The sequence below is a fragment of the Microcebus murinus genome, chromosome 14, assembly GCF_040939455.1.
Source record: "Microcebus murinus isolate Inina chromosome 14, M.murinus_Inina_mat1.0, whole genome shotgun sequence".
Taxonomy (NCBI): domain Eukaryota; kingdom Metazoa; phylum Chordata; class Mammalia; order Primates; family Cheirogaleidae; genus Microcebus; species Microcebus murinus.
This window is the reverse complement of record NC_134117.1, coordinates 78,878,756-78,900,525: the sequence shown is the minus strand read 5'-3', so window position 1 is coordinate 78,900,525 and position 21,770 is coordinate 78,878,756. Positions and strand designations below refer to the sequence as shown.

General features: G+C 54.8%; 1 protein-coding gene across 1 annotated transcript in view; it reads right to left on the bottom strand.

The window, feature by feature from the left end:
- LOC142875692 (anthrax toxin receptor-like) overlaps window positions 1-20,279 on the bottom strand; it is a 38,996-nt gene extending 18,717 nt beyond the window's left edge. The window contains exons 1-12 of the mRNA XM_076010407.1: window positions 19,785-20,279; window positions 17,017-17,085; window positions 15,793-15,864; window positions 13,870-13,951; window positions 13,733-13,766; window positions 12,730-12,809; window positions 12,585-12,653; window positions 12,162-12,242; window positions 12,012-12,072; window positions 7,992-8,090; window positions 1,305-1,374; window positions 272-350 (exon numbers count right to left, since the gene is read on the bottom strand). Coding sequence (XP_075866522.1) covers window positions 272-350; window positions 1,305-1,374; window positions 7,992-8,090; window positions 12,012-12,072; window positions 12,162-12,242; window positions 12,585-12,653; window positions 12,730-12,809; window positions 13,733-13,766; window positions 13,870-13,951; window positions 15,793-15,864; window positions 17,017-17,085; window positions 19,785-20,026 — 1,038 coding nt within the window. The 5' untranslated portion in view covers window positions 20,027-20,279. The remainder of the gene's footprint in view (window positions 1-271; window positions 351-1,304; window positions 1,375-7,991; window positions 8,091-12,011; window positions 12,073-12,161; window positions 12,243-12,584; window positions 12,654-12,729; window positions 12,810-13,732; window positions 13,767-13,869; window positions 13,952-15,792; window positions 15,865-17,016; window positions 17,086-19,784) is intronic.
- Window positions 20,280-21,770: the final 1,491 nt, after the last annotated feature.

Genomic DNA, 21,770 nt, shown 5'->3' with positions numbered 1-21,770 from the left:
TTCCTCCCGATGCCCTGTGCCTGGGACGCCCCGTGGAGGGGCCCTAGAGGTCCTGGACTCTGGCTCCTAGCAGCCAGCCTCCCAGCCCCACTCCTGCTCCAGGTGGAAGCCAGATGGAGCCGCTCCGGGGGCCTGTGTGCTCAAGCTACTTGGGATTACTGGGAACCAACTGCCCTAACTGGCCTCTCCAGGTTATAACTCTGTCTAGTGCAGGGGCTCTGGACAGCCTAGGGGGTGGATACATTGCCCCCATCCCACTTCCAGTACTCACACAGCCGGTGCTCTTTATACTAAGGTCATTGGAGAGGAAGTTTTTGCCATCATTCAGGCTTGCTTCAACAAAGACCTGCCTAAAGCACAAAAAGGGCAGATGGTGAGAACCAGCTCAGAGAGATCAAGTTTGTACCCTTGGCTCAAACCATCAGCCACAGCTCTGCTCATTTTTTTTTTTTTTTTTTTTTTTGAGACAGAGTCTCGCTTTGTTGCCCAGGCTAGTGTGAGTGCCGTGGCGTCAGCCTAGCTCACAGCAACCTCAAACTCCTGGGCTCGAGCGATCCTTCTGCCTCAGCCTCCCGAGTAGCTGGGACTACAGGCATGCGCCACCATGCCCGGCTAATTTTTTTTTTTATATATATATATCAGTTGGCCAATTAATTTCTTTCTATTTATAGTAGAGACGGGGTCTCGCTCTTGTTCAGGCTGGTTCTGAACTCCTGACCTTGAGCAATCCGCCCGCCTCGGCCTCCCAAGAGCTAGGATTACAGGCGTGAGCCACCGCGCCCGGCCATGCTCTGCTCATTGTAATGACTCTGAACATCAGCATGGGGGGGCAGAAAGCGACAGCACGGGGAACAGGAGGTCAGTGCCAAGCATGAAGAGGTCAACCTCGGCACTGAAGGCCAAGGTGTGTGGGTCATGCAGGGAGAGGCCCTACATGAGGTCTGACGCCATCATGACCATGGGCTATGTGACCAGGGAGGGCTGCTTGGTGTCATCATCCAGATCCTTCTGTATTTACAGTGTGTGCTGGCTTCCATTTGAAAAGTGACCTGGAGCAAATGTACCATTCCTTGGGTGTGTCATGTCCTGCATCTGACCGCCCTCAGTAGACCCTGGGACACCACATGTCCCTGACTCCTTGGAAGTCACCAATGAAGGCAGGTCGGGAGGGTACCCTTAGTCCACCCACAGAGAGACACATGCTACCCCAGCAGAGGGGACATCCCACGTTCTGTGTATGTCATGGTGGCAAATGCTGACCACGTGATTCCCTGCCCACTAGGTACCCTACCAGGGGCACTCACTCTTCATGACTTTCTATGTTTGGTGCAGGGCAAATGATGGAATTCTCACCCATACCGATTGGTCGTTGATCTAGAAGGAAATGACATGAGAAGGATGTCAACGCACACGTCCACCCGCCGCCCCTCCCCCGCCTGCCCCCGGCAGGCAGAGCTGACACTTTGGGCTGTCCCGGCCTCTCCTCTCTGCCGTCCTCTGTGCTGAGACCCTGCCGAGCACCCAGGACGCCCCGCCCTGTGCAGAGCTTGGGGTTTGACAGGGGCGAGACAGGCAGAGTCCCTGCTCTCAAGGGACTTACCTTTTAGGGACTGCAGGGGAGACAGACAAGAAAATAAAAACAGTGAGCAAAACCCACGGCAGAGGGTGCCAAGTGCTGTGCCTGCGCAGCGGGCAGAGGGAGCGGAGGGGGGGGGCGGGTGCTCATTTCGGGAGACTAGAAACATCTCTGTGATGCCCCACAGTTTCTTCAATTCTAGTTCATTTCTCATTCTTCCATCATATTCAAGTGAAATTAAATTCATTCTGCCGTGTGTGAGAATGCTCACAGCACTGCTCTTCACCTTGGGTTGGGGTAATGTTTTTGTTCTCTTTCCCTGTTTTTTACAAGGCATAATTTTTATAATAAAAATTATAGTTAATATTTTAAAACAATTACAATAATTTATAACTTAAAATATAATTTTATAATAAAAATGTTATTTTATACATAAAAGTAATTTCCCTTATTTTTCTCTTTCTCATCTGGGGCAGCGCTATTGCTCACATCATGGGCCCTTTGCTCACGGCACAGTGTGTTGACCCTATCACAATAATCAGATTAGCCTTGAATTTCTGAACCACCGAACCTCTTCACGGATGCTAATAAGGAGAACTAGACACAAAAATTGATTGGGAGAAAGGATCTGCCTCTGAGGGGAAGAATGGTTGAAATTAACTGTGGAAAAGTCCCCAGGAGGTGTGAAATGACTTCCCAGGCGGGTGTTCAGGGCAGTGCAGGGGTGCCGGCGTGGGGTGGGCAGAGAGCCCAGCAATGCCGGCTGCTGGGAAAGAGTGTTCAAGCCAATCAGCTGACAAAGCACAAAACTTAAGTTGTCATATGAAAAACCTCATGGAAGCCCTGAGTTTTACATGTCTTACTGCACTTCTCTATTTCTAAAATGTTCCTGTTTTCATCAGAGGAGAAAGTAATTAGGAACATCAAAATCAGCCCTCATCAGAGCATCTGGGCCCCCTGCAATTGCAGCCTGCTCGGCCACTCCTGGCCCAGGCACCACCGGGAGCACAGTGGCCATCCGCAGAGCGCCAGGGTGGCTGCACAGGCTCTCCTGAGGGAGGCGCTGTGCTGGCCCACCGTGGAGAGAAAGACTGGGGACCCACAGGAAACCAGAACCCCACAGGCCCACAGAAGAAACACCTGAACACCCTTGCTGGGTGTGGGCAGGGCCCCACCTCCCCCAGACGTTCTTCTCAGGGAGGCAGGAGGAACCGACAGGGCAGACAGACCTCCTGGGCTGCTCTCTGGCTCTGCCCTGGAGCTGTGTGGCCCGAGCGAGCCCTTCTATCAGCCTTGCTTCTGCTTCTCTGCCATACAGAGCATGAAGAATCCACAGAGATGGTGTGTGCAGGGCACTGGGCACAGTGATGTAAGAAGTACTCAGTGAACGTCGCTCTCTGTAGGAAGGGGTTGCTCAGTCCTTAGCCACTCCCGAGAAAGTACATTCCAATGAAAACCTACTTCCCTGAGACCATGCACACGGCTGTGCCCAGTGAGAATGTGGCAGTGACGGCCCTGCCCCGTTCTCTGCACTCATGGAAAGAGGGGAGATGGCCAACAAGCCTCCTGGGGGACAGGGGTCATTCTGGGTTCAGCAGATGGCCCTGGAATAAGGTGTCATGGAACATAATCTAATCAGATCCAATGAGTGTATCAAGGGCCAGGTGAGGAGGCTGCCCAAAGTCCAGCTGTGCCCTGGCTAGTGGGAGGAGCCCTCCCACGTCAGCGCCGAGGCCGCTGCACTGTGGACAGGCCACGCCCTGTGGTCGAAGCACCCCTCCTGCCTGACAGATGCCAAATTATAGGAGATTTTTTTTAAGTATGGGAGAAGGATTAAGAAGGCTGACTAGATGCAGGCTGTATATGCCTCCTCCACGGACAGGAGCCAGCATTTTAAGTAGATACATTTTTAACACATGATCTACAACAGAAAGTTAGGATTCATCAGCTAAGTGACAAAATGCACCGAAAGTGATTAAGGAGAGGGTTCGCAGCACCTTGCCTGAGGACTGGAAGAAAGCTGGGAGAAACTCCTGGACTCGGAAACAATGAGAGAGAAACCCACAGGGTTCCACACTTCAAGGGGCTTTGACGATCTTGGCTACGGGAGAATCCCTTGACGCAGGCAGGCCTGTGCAGAGACATTGCTTCAACAGGAAACTCGCACGGAATCCACAGGCCTCCAAACCTAGAGCGTCTCCAGCCGGGACCTTCCTGACGGCCTGGACACACATGTACAGACATAGCCGCTGGCCTCTGCACTTTCCGAAGAGGGAGACGGGAGGCTGGGGACTCCCACCCACACGAGGAAGGTCCCCCTCACCCTGCTGTGTGCTCCTGCTGAGACTGAGATGTGAGCAGACCACACTCCACATGGCTTGCTGCCCATGCTGCTTGCCTGGGAAGGGCCTCAGTCTCTCTGGTCACTGGACCAAGGCACCCTTTTGAGAGTTTAATAGAGGGCTGGGTCTTGCCCACTGGCTGAGTTCAGGCTGATGTGGGTGTAGCTGCTATCTTGCTGAGGAAAGACGGGGAAATCAGGCTCTTTTATGCATTCTTAGGACAATACCTGCCTCCCTGCAACAGGATCCTGTGAGACTGAGGTGCAAGTGGACCCCACTCCCCACATAATCTTGTCTACACTGTTTGCCTGAGAGGGGACCTGCCATCTCTGGTCATGGGCCCACAGTCAGCACCATTTTGAGAGTTGAATACTGGGCCGCACCCTGCCTTTGGGCTGAGCCCAGTCTGTCACTACTGTATCTGCAGCCCAAATGACAAGAGGAGGAGGGGAGACTGGGTACTCCATGGCACCTCTGGGATGATTCTCACCGCCCTGCTGTGGGCTGCCGTGAGACTAAAACTTAATCAGAGCACATTCCTCACAGCTTCTTGCCAATAATTTTGGCCTGAGAGGGACTCTGCCTTCTCTGGTTGCAGTCCCACAGCTGGCACCATTTTAAGAGTTTACCACTGGTCTATTCCCTGCCCCTATGCCAAATTTGGGCTTATCTTTCTGCAACTTCCTTCATGCCAAGGAGGGAGAGGGGAGAGCAGGGACTCTGATGCACCCCTAGTACAATTCTCACTAGCTTTCTATGGGAGACTGTGGGACTGGAGACTAACCCCTCCAACCCATTGCAGCTACCAGCAATGCCAACATGGACTACTTGGGTCCCAGGGGTTGCTCTGTCACTGCTACTGACATCACCCACATCATACCAGCTGCCCACATACCCAGCACACTGCTCCCACTACTAGCTTTTGAGCCAGCCATCTGGAGCCCAAGAATGGGCCCTTTATCACCCACTAGCACTGTTGCCAGCCTAAGCTGCTCTGAGGCCTACCAACAGGCATACTTAGTCCACTGCTGCCACCATGGGGGCCTGAAGACTGACTCAGTTGGTGTCTAAGTTGCCAGCAAAACTTCATCACATCTAATAACTTCATCACAACTAATAACCATACCCTAAGCCACAGAGGAAATGACAGACACCACTGATGCTGTGTACTGCCAAAGAAATCATACAAAGATAACACTATGGGAGGTACCCAAAATAAAAATTGAAATGTCCTACTCAACCAACAACAACACACACACACACACATATATGTATATGTGTTTATATATACACACATACACATACATACACACATATATATTTTTTCAGGAAAAATTTGCCCTATGAAAGCAATTTCAAAAAATTGAAGATGTGACTGCTACCAATGAAAGGACATAGGAAACATGAAAAAGCAAGGAATTATGATACCTTGCAAAGACCACAATTGTCTGGCAACAAATTTCAAACAAAAAGAAAAATTTGAAATGCCAGATAAAAAATTCAGAATTTTGAGGAAGGTAATAGCAAGGGACGTAAACAGGTGGAAAACCATACCATGCTTGTGGGTCGGCAGAATCAACATTGTTAAAATGTCTATACTACCCAAAGTGATCTACAGAGTCAATGCAATCCCTATTAAAATACCAACATCATTTATCACAGATATAGAAAAAATAATTTTATGCTTCTTATGGAACCAGAGAAGACTCTGTATATCAAAAGCAATCCTAGGCAATAAAAAAAAATGGGAGGTATCAATTTACCAGACTTCAAACTATACTATAAGACTATAGTAATTAAAACAGCTTGGGACTGGTACAAGAACAGGAACATTGATCAGTGGAACAGAACAGAGAACTCAGATATAAAACCATCCTCATATAGCCAACTAATCTTCGACAAAGCAGACAAAAACATACACTGGGGAAAAGAATCCTTATTCAATTCAACACCCACACCTTTCACCTCTCACAAAAATCAACTCACGCTGGGTAACTTGAACCTTAGGTGTGAAACTATTAGAATTCTAGAGGAAAATGTTGGAAATACCCTTCTAGACATTGGCCTAGGGAAAGAATTTATGAAGAAGACCCCAAAGCCAATCACAGCAGAAACAAAAATAAATAAATGGGACCTGATCAGATTAAAAAGCTTCTGCACAGCCAAAGAAACTGTCAAGAGAGCAAACAGACAACCCCCAGAATGGCAGAAAATTTTTGCAAGCTACACATCTGATAAAGGGCTGATAACTAGAATCTATTTAGAACTCAGGAAAATCAGCAAGAAAAAATCAAACAACCCTATCAAAACATGGGCAATGGAAATGAACAGAAACTTCTCAAAAGAAGACAGAATAATGGTCAACAAATATATGAAAAAATGCTCAACATCTCTAATCATCAGGAAGATGCAAATCAAAACCACAATGAGATATCACTTAACTCCAGCGAGAATGTCCTTTATCAAAAAGTCCCCAAACAATAAATGCTGGCATGGATGTGGAGAGATAGGAACACTCCTACACTGCTGGTGGGACTGCAAACTAGTTCAACCTCTGTGGAAAGCAATACGGAGATACCTTAAAGCGATACAAGTAGATCTACCATTTGATCCAGCAATTCCACTACTGGGCATCTACCCAAGAGATCAAAAGTCACTTTATGAAAAAGACACCTGCACTCAAATGTTTATAGCAACACAATTCACAATTGCAAAGTTGTGGAAACAACCCAAGTGTCCATCAATTCATGAGTGGTTTAATAAAATGTGGTATATATATACCATGGAGTACTATTCAGCTTTAAGAAACAATGGTGATATAGCACCTCTTGTATTTTCCTGGATAGAGCTGGAACCCATTCTACTAAGTGAAGTATCTCAAGAATGGAAAAACAAGCACCACATGTACTCCCCAGCAAATTGGTAGTAACTGATCAACACCTCAGTGGAAATGTAGGAATAACATTTATTGGGTGTCAGGCAGGTGGGAGGGGAAGGAGGGGAATAGCATATACAAGCACAATATACTATGAGATGTGCAATGTTTGGGGGATGGTCATGCTTGAGGCTCTGACTCGAGGGGGCAGGGGGGCATGGGCAATATACGTAACCTTAACACTTGTACCCCCAAAATACACTAAAATAAAAAAATGAAAAAAAAATAAAACCATAGTAAGATACCATCTTATACCAGTCAGAATGGTTATTACTAAAAATGACAAAAATAACAGAGGTTGGTGAGAACGTGGAGGAAAGGGAGCTCTTATACACTGTTGGGAGGAATGTAATTACTTTAAGCTCTATGTAAAACAGTATGAAGATTTCTCAAAGAAGCAAAAATAGGCCTACCATTCGATCCAACTATTCTATTACGGGGTATCTACTCAAAGGAAAAGAAATCATTATATCAAAAATTTACTGCATTCACATGTTTACAGCAGTACTATTCACAATAGCAAAGGTGGAATCAAACTAACTGCCCATAAATGGAGGATTAGATAAGGAAATTGTGGAATATACACAAGGGAACACTATTCTGCCCTAAAAAAGGATGAAATCCTGTCATTTGCCACAACATCAATGGAACTGGAGGCCATTTTCTTAAGTGAAACAACTCAGGCACAGATAGACAAATACTGCATGTTTTCACTTATAAGTTGGAGCTAAATAATGTGTACACATGGGAGCCGAGTGTGGAGTCATGGGCATTGGAGACTCAGAGGGGCGGAGGCTTGGGAGGGTGGGTGATGGGAAGCTGCTCGGGGCACAGTGTCAGCGTGCGTCGCTGCAGTGAGCGAGCCACGCCCTGATCTTCACCACAGTGCAATATGTCAACGTAGTAAAATTGCACTTGCATCCCACAAATGTATACAAATTTAAAAATTATAACGCCCTCTCATGCACCAACTGTTCTACCCATGTGATCTTACTTAGTGCAACCATAGGTTGAGTGAGCATCCTTAGTCCAAATATCAGAAATCCAGAATGATCCCAAATCTGAAACTTGAACGTCAATGTCATGCTCCAAGGAAATGCTCATTGGAACATTTTGAATTTTGGAGAACGCTACTCACCAATGACTTTGGTGTTCCTGAACTTGAATCTGCAAATAACTTGGTCCTTCTCCTTTGCATTATTAAAGCCATATCCATGAATAACCACTTGCTTGGATTCTGCAAGGGCAACATTCAGAAGTCTGAGTGAGGAAGAGTGGAGGGCTGTGTGCACTTTATCTCACTATTCATGGTGGTCTGTCCCCAAAACTGAATTCTTGGGGGGCGCCTACAAGGAAGCAACTGTGCTTGAACGAACATCTGTGTTTCTGCCAGGCCAAATTTTCATCTGGTGTCACTGGGGGTCCAAGAGGAGGTGACTGGGTCTTGAGCATTCAGGGGGCCTCTCCCTGATTGGGCCCTGACCCAAGGAGTCCGTGAAAGACACCTGCCTTGGCCCTTCTACAGGGAAACTCAGCCAGGGCTTTGCCACCCTGAAATCCTTAGGTGCTCCCTGAGGCCAGGGAGTGAAGTCCATGCCATACTGAGCAGTAAGGGAAGGCTGCCGACTTGCAAGAATGACAGAAGAAAGTCCCTTGGGCTGGGGAGGGGTGAGGACTGGGACAACAACATGCCGTTTGTCACAGCCACTTGGACAGAAATACAACACTACTGACCAACTGTTAACACATGTGTGCCCTCAATGCAGCCACTCTACTGCTGGTCTCCAACTCAGGGAACCAGGGAGCCACATGCACAGACAGGTAAACATCAGGTGCCTGCAGGAACATGGCTAGTAATAGTGACAAATCAGGAACCAACTTCATTATCCACCAAGGGAGAGTGAAGAAATAAAGTAGGTCCGTCCAGGTAATGGAATACAGATAGAGTATTCCTCATTGAAATGAGTGGGATGAGAAGCACTTCGTTTTCCCGGTTTGTGTGGAGTTTGGGATATTTGCATTGTTCTTACTTGATCAGCACCCACATCTGAAAATCTGCAATCTGAAATGCTCCAGTGAACATTTCCTTTGATCACCAGCTCTGTGCTCAAAGAGTTTTGAATTTTGGAACATTTTGAATTTCAGATTTTCAAATTTAAAAATCTCAACCTATACTATGCGGGAGTTGAAAATGTTATGTACCAGATGACCCCATTTGTGTAAAAATATCTTTTTCAAGAATATGTAGATAGACATCTATGTATAAATTATCCACTGTTTTTGGTGGTTATGTCAGGGAAGTGATGATGATTGGACCGAAGAGGAACCTCACCATAGTGGCAGGACAGTGGCTACCCAGGCCGGCTGCGGGGATGCCTCTGCAGGCCACAGGGCCTCTGTCTAGCCCTGCCCTGCCCAGCACTGCCTGCCCCAGCCATTCCACAGAGCCGGTTTTCCAGCCGCGCTGCAGACACGCAGTTCAGCATGCCCTGGACCCAGGCCTCGAGGGAAAGGCCTCCTTGTACCGTGTCCTACTGTGATCCACCACTGGGTGTGCCCAGCGGGGCAGAGTCGTGGGACACCCACTCTGGGCAGTCACACCCAGGAGGAAGCATGCCATGCAGCCACCTGCAGCCTGCAGCAGCACACCTGGCCTGCACAGATCTTGGAGCCAGGGCCCTGTGGGCGGGAAGCCAGGCCTTCCCTCCTACTCTACCATTCCACTGTTGTGATGTGTCCAAACAGGCAAAACCTTCTATGGTTAGAAAAATCAGAATGGCAGCTGCTTCCAGAGCACATGGGTAGGATCTCCTGGGACAGGGTCTGGGGATCGTGGTAACCTTTTGCACCCTCATGGGGTCTGCGGTGCACAGGTGTTGTGTGTCCCTGTCAAAACTCATCAGATGACACACTTAAGATTTATGCATTTCTAAAAGAAAATGTAAACAAAGGTAGGGCCCCTAACTAAACATATGCAAGCTGAAGGATTTAGGGGTGAAGTAGCCTGATGACACTGAACCTGCTTTAAAATGTGTCAAAATATAAGATGGATTGATGGAGAGAGAGAGAGCGCATGGCTCCTTCTACTTGGCTTGGGGTCAGGATGCTGCCTTGGCTTTCCCTCCACGGGACTGTCCCCCTGTGTGGGGCAGCTTTGCATAGATCAGTTGACAGGTCAGGGCTGGGACCGCTGGCCACTCAGGCAGAGGCAGTGTGCTGAGCTGGTGGACAGAGGGCACCTGTCACCTCGACTCAGCTGCTGGGAGGGAGGAGTGACAACTCACATCCTCACCTGGGCCGTGACAGGGCTGCTCCGACGCCACGGACTGTGTGTCCAGAGGACATGCGCGGCTGCAGCTGTCAGGCCGGCTGCACGGCCAGGCTGCTTTACGGCAGGAGCAGCAGGAAGAGACCCTTCAGGGCACGGGGGTCTCTCTACCCCCCAGCACTGCAGCCTCTACCCCACCCCCACCCTTCGCATGGCACGGGGACTGGGACCAGAAGCCAGGGGCAGAGATGGAAATATCACACCAGCTACTGCTTCTCGGGCCCAACCAGCTGCCAGTCCTGTGCCAGCCTCCGCACAGCCCACGGCCTGTGCATCTCACGACACACCTGGCGGCAGCATCTCCGCTCACAGGAGCCTCCGCTGGAGCTGGCGGGCGTCAGGCAATTGCTCCAGGTTGCGTGCCCGCAGGCGCAGAGCTCGCACTCGAGCATGGTGTGTCTGTCCCCACAGCCTAGTGCAAAGGCACCTTCCAGTTAGGAACATGGAGGCAGAGCCTGCAGCTGGTCTGGACCCAGCTGCACCCAGCTGAGCACTGTCCCCACGAAGGAAGCACACCCAGGGCAGCCGCAGTCATACAAACACCTGTAGTGTGGGGACCCCGCCTGCACCCACAGAGCTCAGCACACAGATGTCACCACCTTACACCACACAGGGCGTCCTCTGCACACCAGTGGGGCCTCAGCTTGGCGAGGGTGTCCTTGTCACTTTCCTGACCTCAGGACAGGCGCTGGCATAACCGCTGGGGGCTGTGAGCCCTGGGGCCTGTGTGGTGCCTTTGTCAGGCCGTGCAGGTCCCCTCCTGTCCCTAGCGGGATGTGGAGGTTGGACTGTGCCCGACTCGTTTTCTTCCCCATTGAGACAAGCGCCCGGTTTCTCTCCCCCTGTCATTGATGTGGTGAGTGACAGGGACGTTCCAGGTCCTGCAGCAGCCTGGGCTTCTGGGACAAGCCCTGCTGGTTGCTCTTGTCTGTTTATACGTTGCGGATGCACACACCACATGCACACAGAAACACACCACACCACACCCACCTCTCACACAGCACACATACATGACACACACCACATAAACATGCCACACCAGAAACATACACCCCATACAAACCATAAATACACCAAACATATCACCACAGCACACACAGTGCACAGCACACACAGCACACAGCGCATGCAAACACCAAACAGCAGCAGAGCCGCACAGCTGCGCACTCAGAGAGCCACACATACTCCACACGGCCTCTGCACGCCGCACGGCCTCTGCACACCGCACGGCCCGTAGCAGGGATGCCGCCGCCACACGGCCTCTGCACGCCGCACGGCCTCTGCACGCCGCGTGGCCTCTGCACACCGCACGGCCCGTAGCAGGGATGCCGCCGCCACACGGCCTCTGCATACCGCACGGCCTCTGCACGCCGCACGGCCTCTGCACGCCGCACGGCCTCTGCACGCCGCACGGCCTCTGCACGCCGCACGGCCCGTAGCAGGGATGCCGCCGCCACACGGCCTCTGCACGCCGCACGGCCTCTGCACGCCGCACGGCCTCTGCACGCCGCACGGCCGCAGCACGCCGCACGGCCTCTGCACGCCGCACGGCCGCAGCACGCCGCACGGCCTCTGCACGCCGCACGGCCTCTGCACGCCGCACGGCCTCTGCACGCCGCACGGCCGCAGCACGCCGCACGGCCGCAGCACGCCGCACGGCCTCTGCACGCCGCACGGCCGCAGCACACCGCACGGCCTCTGCACACCGCACGGCCGCAGCACACCGCACGGCCTCTGCACACCGCACGGCCTCTGCACACCGCACGGCCTCTGCACACCGCACGGCCGCAGCACACCGCACGGCCGCAGCAGGGCTGCCGCTGCACTTACCTCCCAGGCACACAGTGGAAGGCTCCACAGATCGAACCTCAAGACAGGCCTTTGTTCCGATCTAGAACAGCAAGAGGGTGCACAGGGCAGGGAGTGTGAGCCCGGGCACTGGTGCCTGGCTGCCCCTCCCCTGGCTTCGGCCCCACTCACCAAGTCCACTAGGCCATACCGCTCAGCGGGTCCGTTGCCTAATGCGAACCTGTGGTCTGGGCTGTCTACAAGTGCTTCCACCTACAGAGAGAGGAGGTGGCTTGGAGCCCCAGCCAGGGGGTGAGGGTACAACAGGTCCCCAGGCCCAGGAGACAGTGTCTTGCCCACATGCCATGGGAACAGTAGGGTGGCAGACTCTGAGGGCCAGCCCCTGGCCCTGCCAGCAGCCCACTCTCAGTGAGCAAGAAGTTCCCACCCTCCCCTCTGCTGTGGGAGGATTTATGAGTGCCTCTGCAGTGCCGTCAGTGCCCTGAATTCCTTGGGGCAGGTTAGAAGAGCACCCTCTGGGTGGCCCTGGGAAAGCTGTGACACCTTTCCCCACCTGGGCTCAACACTGGCACCCAGTTACCTGTCCTGAATTACCTGCTCTCTGTTGTTCACGTTCGCACTCACGAAGTAGATGTACGCCCCCATTCTCTGAGCCTTGGCAAGCTGAGAGAAAGAAGGCATGGAGTGCAAGTCACCCGGACACTGCAGCAGGGGGCTGGGGATGATGGGGTGCACTCACTTCCTCCTGCGTCTCCTTAAATGTTTCTGGCATCAGTTTTCCACTGAGGAAAATGATAATCACGCTGGACACCTTGATGTCTGCAGGGGAGGCAAGCAATGGCCTGGTCGGCAAAGGCACCAGGGTGACCTCCAGAAGCTCCAGGACTGCCCCAGGCTGCCAGGGCCACAGCACTGACACTTCAGGACATGGCCGGGTGCTGCCCGCACCTCATCCTCCTGGGGAGAGGCTGCCCAGACCTGAGCACCCGCCACTCAGAGACTCCCAGAGTGAGAAGGGCCTCAGCCCAGGACCCATTTTACAGATGGGGACAGAGGCAGTTCAAGGCCTTCCCAGTAGGCCACCTGCCACGCCGCAACCCTCTGCCTGAAGAGCAGCCCCGGCCACCGCCCACAAGCGCAAGCCGGGCCGTGGCCAGAGGAGGCCAGCCAGGCGCTCCTGTGAAAAGCAGGCTCAGGGGGCTGCGAGGGGTGGGTCCTGCTCCTGCCGGCAGCAGCGCTGGGCCCGGGTCAGGACTCCAGGTCAGCCACACCGGCAGGGCCCACGCCTACCCGACACCCTCCCCACCAGGCACCTCCCTCCCAACAGGAGCCGCAGGTCCACAGCGGAGGGACTGGTCGGCTGCGCCCTGCAGCCTTTGGCACCATCTGAGACACCGTCATGGGATGCAAGTCAGCCGGAGGGGACACTGGACAGGACAAGGACAGAGGCGCCCTCGAGGGAAAGCGGCTGTTCTCTCAGGGTCCCCGGCTTCCCCCTTTTCTTCTCCCCCGGCCCAACTGCAGGGCCACACCGCCTATTTGCTAAGAACCAGGGACAGACACACGTGTGATCTCAGGAGTTCTCAGCGCACCCTGGGCTGGCCACGCTCCCTGCACAGGGAGGAGCCTGGAGCTCAGAGCGGGGGCGCCACGTGCTCCACCAGCCACAGGGATCCGCACACAGACCTCCCTGAGCCCCGGTCTGCCCCGTACCTGACGCCATGCAGGCAGCAGGCACTTACCGTCAGACATGGCTTGTCGAATCTGCTCATTTGCCTGCAAGGAAATGAAGAAATATGGGGATGGACGGTGAGGTGAACCCAGTAATGGTAAGACCTTGGAAACTGGAATAGACTCTGTGAGTTCTACAGGATTATACCTTTCTAATTCCTTTCTGCAAGTTAGTTTCTCCGTGAGGTTCAATGTCCTCCAATAGGGTAAGTTGGTCACGGATGCTTTCTCTGAAAAAATTATAAAAAAGCGGATGGAGGTGGAGAGGTTTGACTGCTAAGAAACAGCCCCAAGCTAGCCTGGAGCCCTTGTCCACTGTGGACACCTGCCTGGATGGCAGAGGGGGCTGGGCAAGTGCCATGTCCTGCCCATTCCTCACTGTGAGTGCGACAGCAGATTTTCTGTCTTTCTCTGTGATTTAGTGAGCAGTGGCAGGGAGGGGCTTGGGCTGATCGGCCAGTCCCATGTCAATGGGTATGACCTGGCCCTGTCTGAGCTCCTCCCTGTCGCAGGGACGCAGGCCTCAGGGACATCCCCAAGGGCCCTGCTTGGACCATCCGCGGTGAGTGTCAGAGTTTCCCAGGGACGTGCAGCTGCAGGCCAGGCCCTCCCAAGGGACGAGCTTTCCAAACCCTGACTGAAACCCTCAGCCTAACCCAGAGAGGTGCAACTGCCAGTCAGGGCCTGGCAATGGGGCCGGCCATCTAACCCCCGCTCTAACCTAACCCGAGGCTGAGCGTGGCAAAGGTCACCTGCTAAGCCCCCAGGCCTGCACCCACCCCCACGGCCTCACAGCCTGGCCTGACTCTATCTCCCTCCCCTTCATCCTGCCGAGGAAGCAGCAAATCTCACTCGGAGCCCTGGGGCCCTTGGCGGCCTGTGCTCCCGCAGGAGGGCAGAGGTGGGCGCGCCGGCTCTGGGATGAGGCCTGTCAGCCGCTGTTAGAGCCGACAGGACGCGGTGGGCAGGCGGGGCTGGTTCTGGTGGCAGGACTGGGCCAGGAAAGGGGGGCCCAGCGTCTGGCTAATCCAATGTGACAGGCTGAGCCAGCACAGCAAGGCTGAGCCACGTGTGGACCCTGAGGGCCTGCCCCGCGCTGCCGGCAGAGAGCGGCCAGGGCAGCTCTGAGGGCCCTGCCCCGCCGGCCCAGGGAGGAGGCCGTGCCCTGCGTGCCCAGGGGAGGCCACACTGGGCTGGGCCCAGCCCAGCTCCCACTGCTCTCTGGCCACCGGCCAGGTCCTTCCCCACATCCTTGATTCTCCCCCATCAGGCCCACTCAGGTCTCCCCCAACCCACAGCACGGGACACACCCCCAGCCGCCGCAGCCCGCGGAGCGGCACGCCTGCCTGCTCCCCTCGAAGCTGCCCGGGCGGCCCAGGCACCACGCGGTGCGCAGCGCCCTCTCCTCCCCGTGCCGCACCCGCTCCGCACCCCGCTCCACGCCTTGGCTCCCCAAGGGGTCCTTCACCTCCCAGCCCACCCGGAACCCTCAGGACACCCACCGCCAGGCCAGGCTCCCCTACTGGGACCCTCCAGCCGCCTGGACACTTGCTCGTCCTGCCGCCCTCTAGCACCCCAGCCTGGCCTCTGGCTCTGGACCCACCCACGGGCCCCTGTTGGGGACCCGCCCCGGACCAGGCACCCTGCACTAAATTCCCCAGCACTGCCCCGCGCTCAGACCGGCTCCTGTCCCCACTGGCCAGGGCCGAGAGGGCCAGGCACAGAGCCGTGCCCAGCACAGGCTGTGTTCACCAGGACCCACACACACCAGGCCCCTGGGCCCCGGATCCTCACAGCCACCTCCCAGGAGAGGAGGCAGGACAGAGGGAGGGCAGGGACAGAGGGTGGGAGGCGGAGGACTCGGGGGCACAGGACTCTGCAGGTCCAGTGCAGCCAGGGGTCAGAGGGCACAGGGGAGCTGGGGCTAGCCGCAGGGTGCGAGGAGCACCGTACAGGGCCCAGGCTATGCCCTGGCAGGGTCCCCACTGAGGTCTCGGGGAACCCTCGGCTCCCTGGAACTCCCTGTGGCCCAGCCCACCAGGACTCCTTGAGAGTTCACACTAGCACTTACCTGTTTGAGGTGAGCCAGATGTTGACTTCAGCTTTTGTAGAGAAGGTGATGAAGGACATTCGCAGCTTCGGGCTGGGGAGGAAATACGTGCCGGTGAGAAGCCACAGGCACAGGCTCCAGTGGGCATCAGTGAGCTGCCAGGGAGGGGTGAGCACCACCCGCCTGCTCCCCACCCCAGCTCTTCCGCGCTGTGGCCCGTGTGGAGCACGGGGGGGCCAGGTGAGTTAGTGAAGGGATCTGAGGCCTGTGGAGGTGGGGCCCCCGGAGGCAACCTGCTCCGTCCCTGCACTCCAGCACCCAGACGCCCACACGCACCCGACGACCCACACCTCCACCAGCGCCTCCCTCCCACTGGCCTCTCCTCTACTGGGCAGCTCCTGGTCCCTTCACCCATCTCAGAGAAATCGCCCTCCCTCCTGGCGACCACGCACACCTCCTCCCTGTCCTCCCCTGACCACTGCCTTCCTGCCTGCTGACCCCTGTGCCCCTCAGGGAAGCTGCTGCCACATGTCCCAGCTGCGCTCCTGCTCTTGTCACCACCCACGTCCCCCACAGTTGTCAGACTTTTGTCCCCGCAGCACAACCCTGATGACGTCACTCCCCTGCGCAAGAACCTTCTCTGGCTCCCTGTGGCTCCCAGCAGGAATCGGAGACCTTGGGCTGGCACCATGAGCTCCTGTGTCCCTGGCCCCAAGCTGGCCTGCCCAGCCTCAGGCTCCAGCCCTCCCGAGTTGGCCCCAGGCCCCAGGCGAGCCAGACCCCTCACGGCACCACAGGTCACCTGATGGCTCCTGTGGCTGCGTCCTCTCCAGCCTACAAGACCCAGTTCAAAGTTCTACTTCCACTGGGAAGCCATCCTTGACTTTGTCCCCGGGAATTCTCTGTTTCCGTAACCTTCCTTGGTGAGTTCTGTGTCCCTTTCCTTGGGCCTCAGCGCGGTGTAGCCAGGGCTGTTACTGAGCCACTGCTCTGCCCAGCTTCCCTTCCCCAGCCTGCGAGGGCCTCCAGGGCGGCAGTGGCCTCTGCCATTCACCTGGCTCTCAGGCAGGGGCGGGCCACTGAGCGCAGGCCAGTGAGCGCTGGCCTGCTCCTGCTTCAGAAAGCCAAAAGCCAGCGGGGCTAAGTGCTCCCCACGAGGGGCTCCCTGCTCACCAAACCTAATCAGACGGGCCCTCTGCCTGCCAGAGGGAAAGCCCCAGAGCACAGAGGAGACGGCAGCCATACTTTACGTATTTCCCTGCAATGTGCTTCACACAGGTGTAAAGGTCAGGCCAGGACTTCATGTTGTCGGACCTGAAAACAATGGAGACGTGAGTCAGGGCCATGAGGCACATTCGCGGGGTGGGCAGTGTCCCCAGCCCACAGCAGGCTCGTTAACAAGCCTGTCCCCACCGCAACACAGCTGAGGGCTGGGCACACCCTCAGTGGTCACCCCGGTCAGCCTAGGTGGGGACTTCCGTCAGTTGAGTGGTCTGCCTAGCGCGGCCACCCAGACCTGTCTGTCTGGGCCGGAGGAGCTTCCCGGGATGAGGGGCATTTGGTGGCCAACCAGGACAGCTGCTCATGCCAGGCAGAGTGGGGAGCTCGGCTGGGTGTGGCAGCTAGAAAGCCTCCAGGCGACTCTGAAGCGTCACCCTCCTGGTGCCACACTTGCCTCGGGTTTCGCCATTCCCAGTTGTCTGCGTGGCTGGGGTGAGGACAGGGCTCTTTGGCACCGCTGCCATCACAGCCCCTTGAAAGCAGATGCCTCAGGCACAGAGGGTGACCCAGACCTGGCCGGAAATTCCCTGCTGGACTCTTGCATTCTTGGGTGTCAGACCTGTCTCTCAGACTGGGGACCCTTTTGGAAGCCTAGGTCTGACCTGCTACACCTCCTCATGACACCCGCAGGTTCTGCTCACTCCCTCACACTTCCCAGGGCCCACAGAGGCGTGGAGACAGTCCCTGCAGGAGCCTGGGCCTCAGGCATGGGAGGATGGCCACCTTAGACCACTCGATTGCCCAGCTTTCCTATCAGTCTGCAAAGCTGAGCCACTGGCGAGGGAAGGCATTTTCCAGCAGGCACTGCCAGGGGAGGGCAGGAGCAGGCCTGGCCACTGCTGTCCTGGTTCCTCATGTCGCAACCAGCAGGGAGAGCTGCAGCCCCCTTCCATCCCGACTACCTGATCCTTGTTCCTGTTTTCTTCTGCTTAGCTCCTGCACAGAGAGTGAGGAGGCTGAAGGGGGCTGGGACTCATGCACCTTCCATGTAGGTGAGAGTCACTCACGTCCGTCCTACCGGCCCAGGTGCGCGGTCTGTGCCATCCCACAGTTGTCAGTGCCAGTGTGCATAGCCCTGCAGAGACGGGAACTATTCCAGGTATGGAGGGGAAACGTGAGGCTTGTGGCTTAAGGTTCTTGTCCTAGTTCCAGAGACAGTGTGCTATGAAACTGAGGCTGGTGCCTTAGCCTGGGCTTTTTCTCTGTGTCTGTGTTCGGTGGCGTCTTGTGTATGTTATGTGCTCAGGGAAATCTGCCAGGCAGCTCTTCTCCCCTCCAGTAATGACTGTGTCTATAAAGGTGCACCCCATGAACATCATGCTTCTGTGTGGTGATTCTCAGGTACTCAAGAGCAACCTTCTCCTCTCCAGCATTCTACTGCCTCCTCAAGGTTGCATCTCAATTTGTGCGCAGCACGGTTCCCATTTTACAGATGAGCAACTTGAGGCTCTGACAGGTCATGAAATTTGTCATAATTGCCACAGCTATTGTGGATCTGAATCCCGATCTATCCTCAAACTCTATGCTTTGCCCATTGCACTGGTGTATCTAGGTGACACTGCAGTGTACAACAGATACTGGAGGACAGACAGCTGCAGCCAGGACTGGGGCAGGCCCCTGCAGTGCCGGGAGTTCCCAGCCTGTGACTCTGCCTTGCCTGGCAGCTCACGTCACACTCTCCCTTGGCTATTGCATCTGACCTAGGAACTCTCCCTTCTTCCTCATACACCTGGCAAGGTGGGTATGAAGATACCCTTTTCACAGATGGGGACACTGAGGCACAGAGACTTGAAGCAACTTGCCCAAGGCCACGTGGCTGGTGAGTGGGGTCTGCCTGCTTCCAAAGCCAGGCGGCCCTTCCCCAAGGGCAGCCAAGCAGTGGCCAACCATTAGCATCCAAGGGAACGAGGACGTCAGAGGAGCTCCACCTGGGATGGGGGGGGGAGCGCAGTGCAGGACGCCAAGTCTTGTCACGCCACCTGCCTCTGGGACTGCACCAAGCTCCAGGAGCCCCCCTCGGCCAGGAAATAGGATAGAAAAATGCCTGCGCTCCTCCACATCCTGGGCTGGATGTGAGGATGCAGGAGTGCAGGGGAGGGCTCTGGACACACCGAGGTGCTTCGGCACCCACTGACAGTCGCTCCACTGCCACTGGAGAGCAGCCACCAAGTCTGTTCCGCCCAATGGCAGCAGCTGAAACACAACCAAGACAACATCGCCAGGATCGAAGACCCACCCCCTTTCTTTCTTTGAGAGTCGGAAGGTGCCTAGTGCACAGCCCAGCTGTCCCAGGACCACACTGAGACAGACCAAGCTGCTCCTGAAAGTGCAGGAACTGTCATTGAGTCTCCAGGGTGTAGAAAAAGCACTTAGAAGCTGCAAAGCAAAGGACTTTTCTAAGCAGTGACACTATTAGAATGGCCAACAGAATCAACAAAGCCATCTCTGAGAATGGGAGGCAAAAACCTACAGTGAGCTTCAAACAACTGCTGAGAAGTAACTGCTTATGGTCATGAGGACAAAAATTCAGGCCAAGTGGCTGGAGGGACAGACCCACCCAGATCCCCTGTGGCTGTTCCTTCCCCTGCCTCTCCTGGAGACAAAGAGACCACAAAGGACTAGTTCCCCCTATCTGACCAACAGACTGAACTTGCCCCTCGTTAGGGCCATGTCCTGCCTGTAGTGACCCAGGGTATGGCAGCCCTTGGACCAGCGTTGGACGGACCACTCACCTGTCCAAAATGAAGTAGATGTCAAAGGCTCCATTGCAGTACTCCTGACTCCTCTTTCCATGGCCTTTGCCAGCCCTCTCATTCTGCTCTTGGAAGCTCATGGGGTATGGGTTTGAGTAGTCATAGTTGATTCTACCATTAGCGCTGTGGTACCGGAAGCTCCCCATGCTAAGCATCAATGGAGGTGGCAGCAGCAGGAGGACAAGAGTGAAGCCAGGCACCCGGGGGCTCTGGCTCCCCATTTTATTGGCTGTCCCTGTGACCCCAGCTTACTCTTGGGACCCTGGGCCAAGGCCCAGGTTCTCTGAGCACCAGCCACCTCTGGCCACCCTCTCTGCCACCTCCACCTGTGCTTGGGGCCACGCCCCTTCCGCAGTGAGCACTGTGGCCCAACACCAGGTACCTGCCCAGATTGCAGGGACCAGGGACAGTAGCTGGCTCTTTGGACACCTGCCTCAGCTACCTGCCTGCCCTTCCCCCACCCTGGGGGCAGAATTCCCTGTTGTTATGATTGACAGGAAGGTTGACATGGTGACTTTGTGACCTGCAGCTCTGCCCTACACATTGACCATCTCAAGTGGGAGTCACAGGGCCGTTGAGGGGTGTAAGAGGAAGGCTTCGTGCTCCTTGCTGCCCTCACAGGTGTCCCTTCACATCCCCTCAGAACCTGCCTTTGTGTTAAGTGACAGAGCTACCTGAGGTGGCTCAGGTAAGGAGGTCACTGTGGGTGAGGGGTCAAGGAGCTGGGAGGCCGGGGTTGGGAACGGAGACAGCATCTGCGTGAGCACCAACGTGCCCCAGGGGAGGGCGGGATCTAGAAGGTGGCGAGGACTGTGCGATGCTGCCGACGTCCTTGTGAACAAGGGACGTGCCTGCTCTCCACTGCCGTGCACCAAACCACCCGCTCTTGGTGGCCCAAGAACCATCTTATTATGCTCACAGGTTCTGAGGATATTCAGACAGAGCAGAGTGGGGAGGGCTCCACATGTCCAAGGCCTCTAACAGGCAGACTTGAGCTGCCAACGTGACTTGAATGACTGGGACTGGAATGATCTGACAGCGTCATCACTCAGGAGTGTGGCAGCTAGGCCTGAGGACCCCAAAGCTGTGCTCAGCTGGGATGTTAACAGAGATCCTGCATGTGGCCTCCCATGTGACTTGGACTTCCTAACAGCATGGTGATTTCAGGGTGCTTAGACACCTTACATGGTGGCTTTGTGAAAAAATGTGAATGTAAAACAGTTAATTTCTCAAGATGGATCCAAGTGGTTATGGGGATCTAAATTTAAAATACAGCCAAGTGACCATTTGCTGACTAGGGAGGGGTCTCATATATGCTCTGAGTTCCCAAAAACCTGTACCTTTTATCTTTCAGCTTGGAAACCAATCAATCAGAGCTCACCTGTTCCAGCCAATCAGGGCTCAGCTGTATCAACTAATTAGGGTTCGGCTGTATTGACCAATCTTGGCTCAGCTCAGTTGATCAATCAAACCTAAGCAAGTTTCAAGCCTTCATTTGCATAAACAGACCTGATTGGGAACCTGGGCCGGAAATTTTGCTGTAAAACCTGAGCCTGCCCTTTGTCCTCTGGAATACACCTTCATTTTACAGCAGAGGCTGCCTCTTTCTGGTTTGCAAACTGTTCACTAACATAAAGCTGCTTTCCTCCAAATTCCTTTTTAGAGAACTTTTGTTCACAGCTCAGAGTTCCAAGAGTATTTCCAGTGGGCAAGGAAGAGATTGTAGAGCCTTTTGTGACATCACTTTGGGAGTCACATGTCACTTCCACTGTGTTCCATTGGTCAAAGCAGTCACAAGGCCGCCAAGATTCAGTGGGAGGGAACACAGGTCCACCTCTCAAGGGGGGAAGAGTAGAAAAGTTTACACGCATGTGTTGAAACTGCTGCATGAGCATGGCTTTTGTGCACCTTGCAAGAGTCAATCCTTCAAGATGAATCCTGAGTAGCTACCTTAGCCTAAATTCA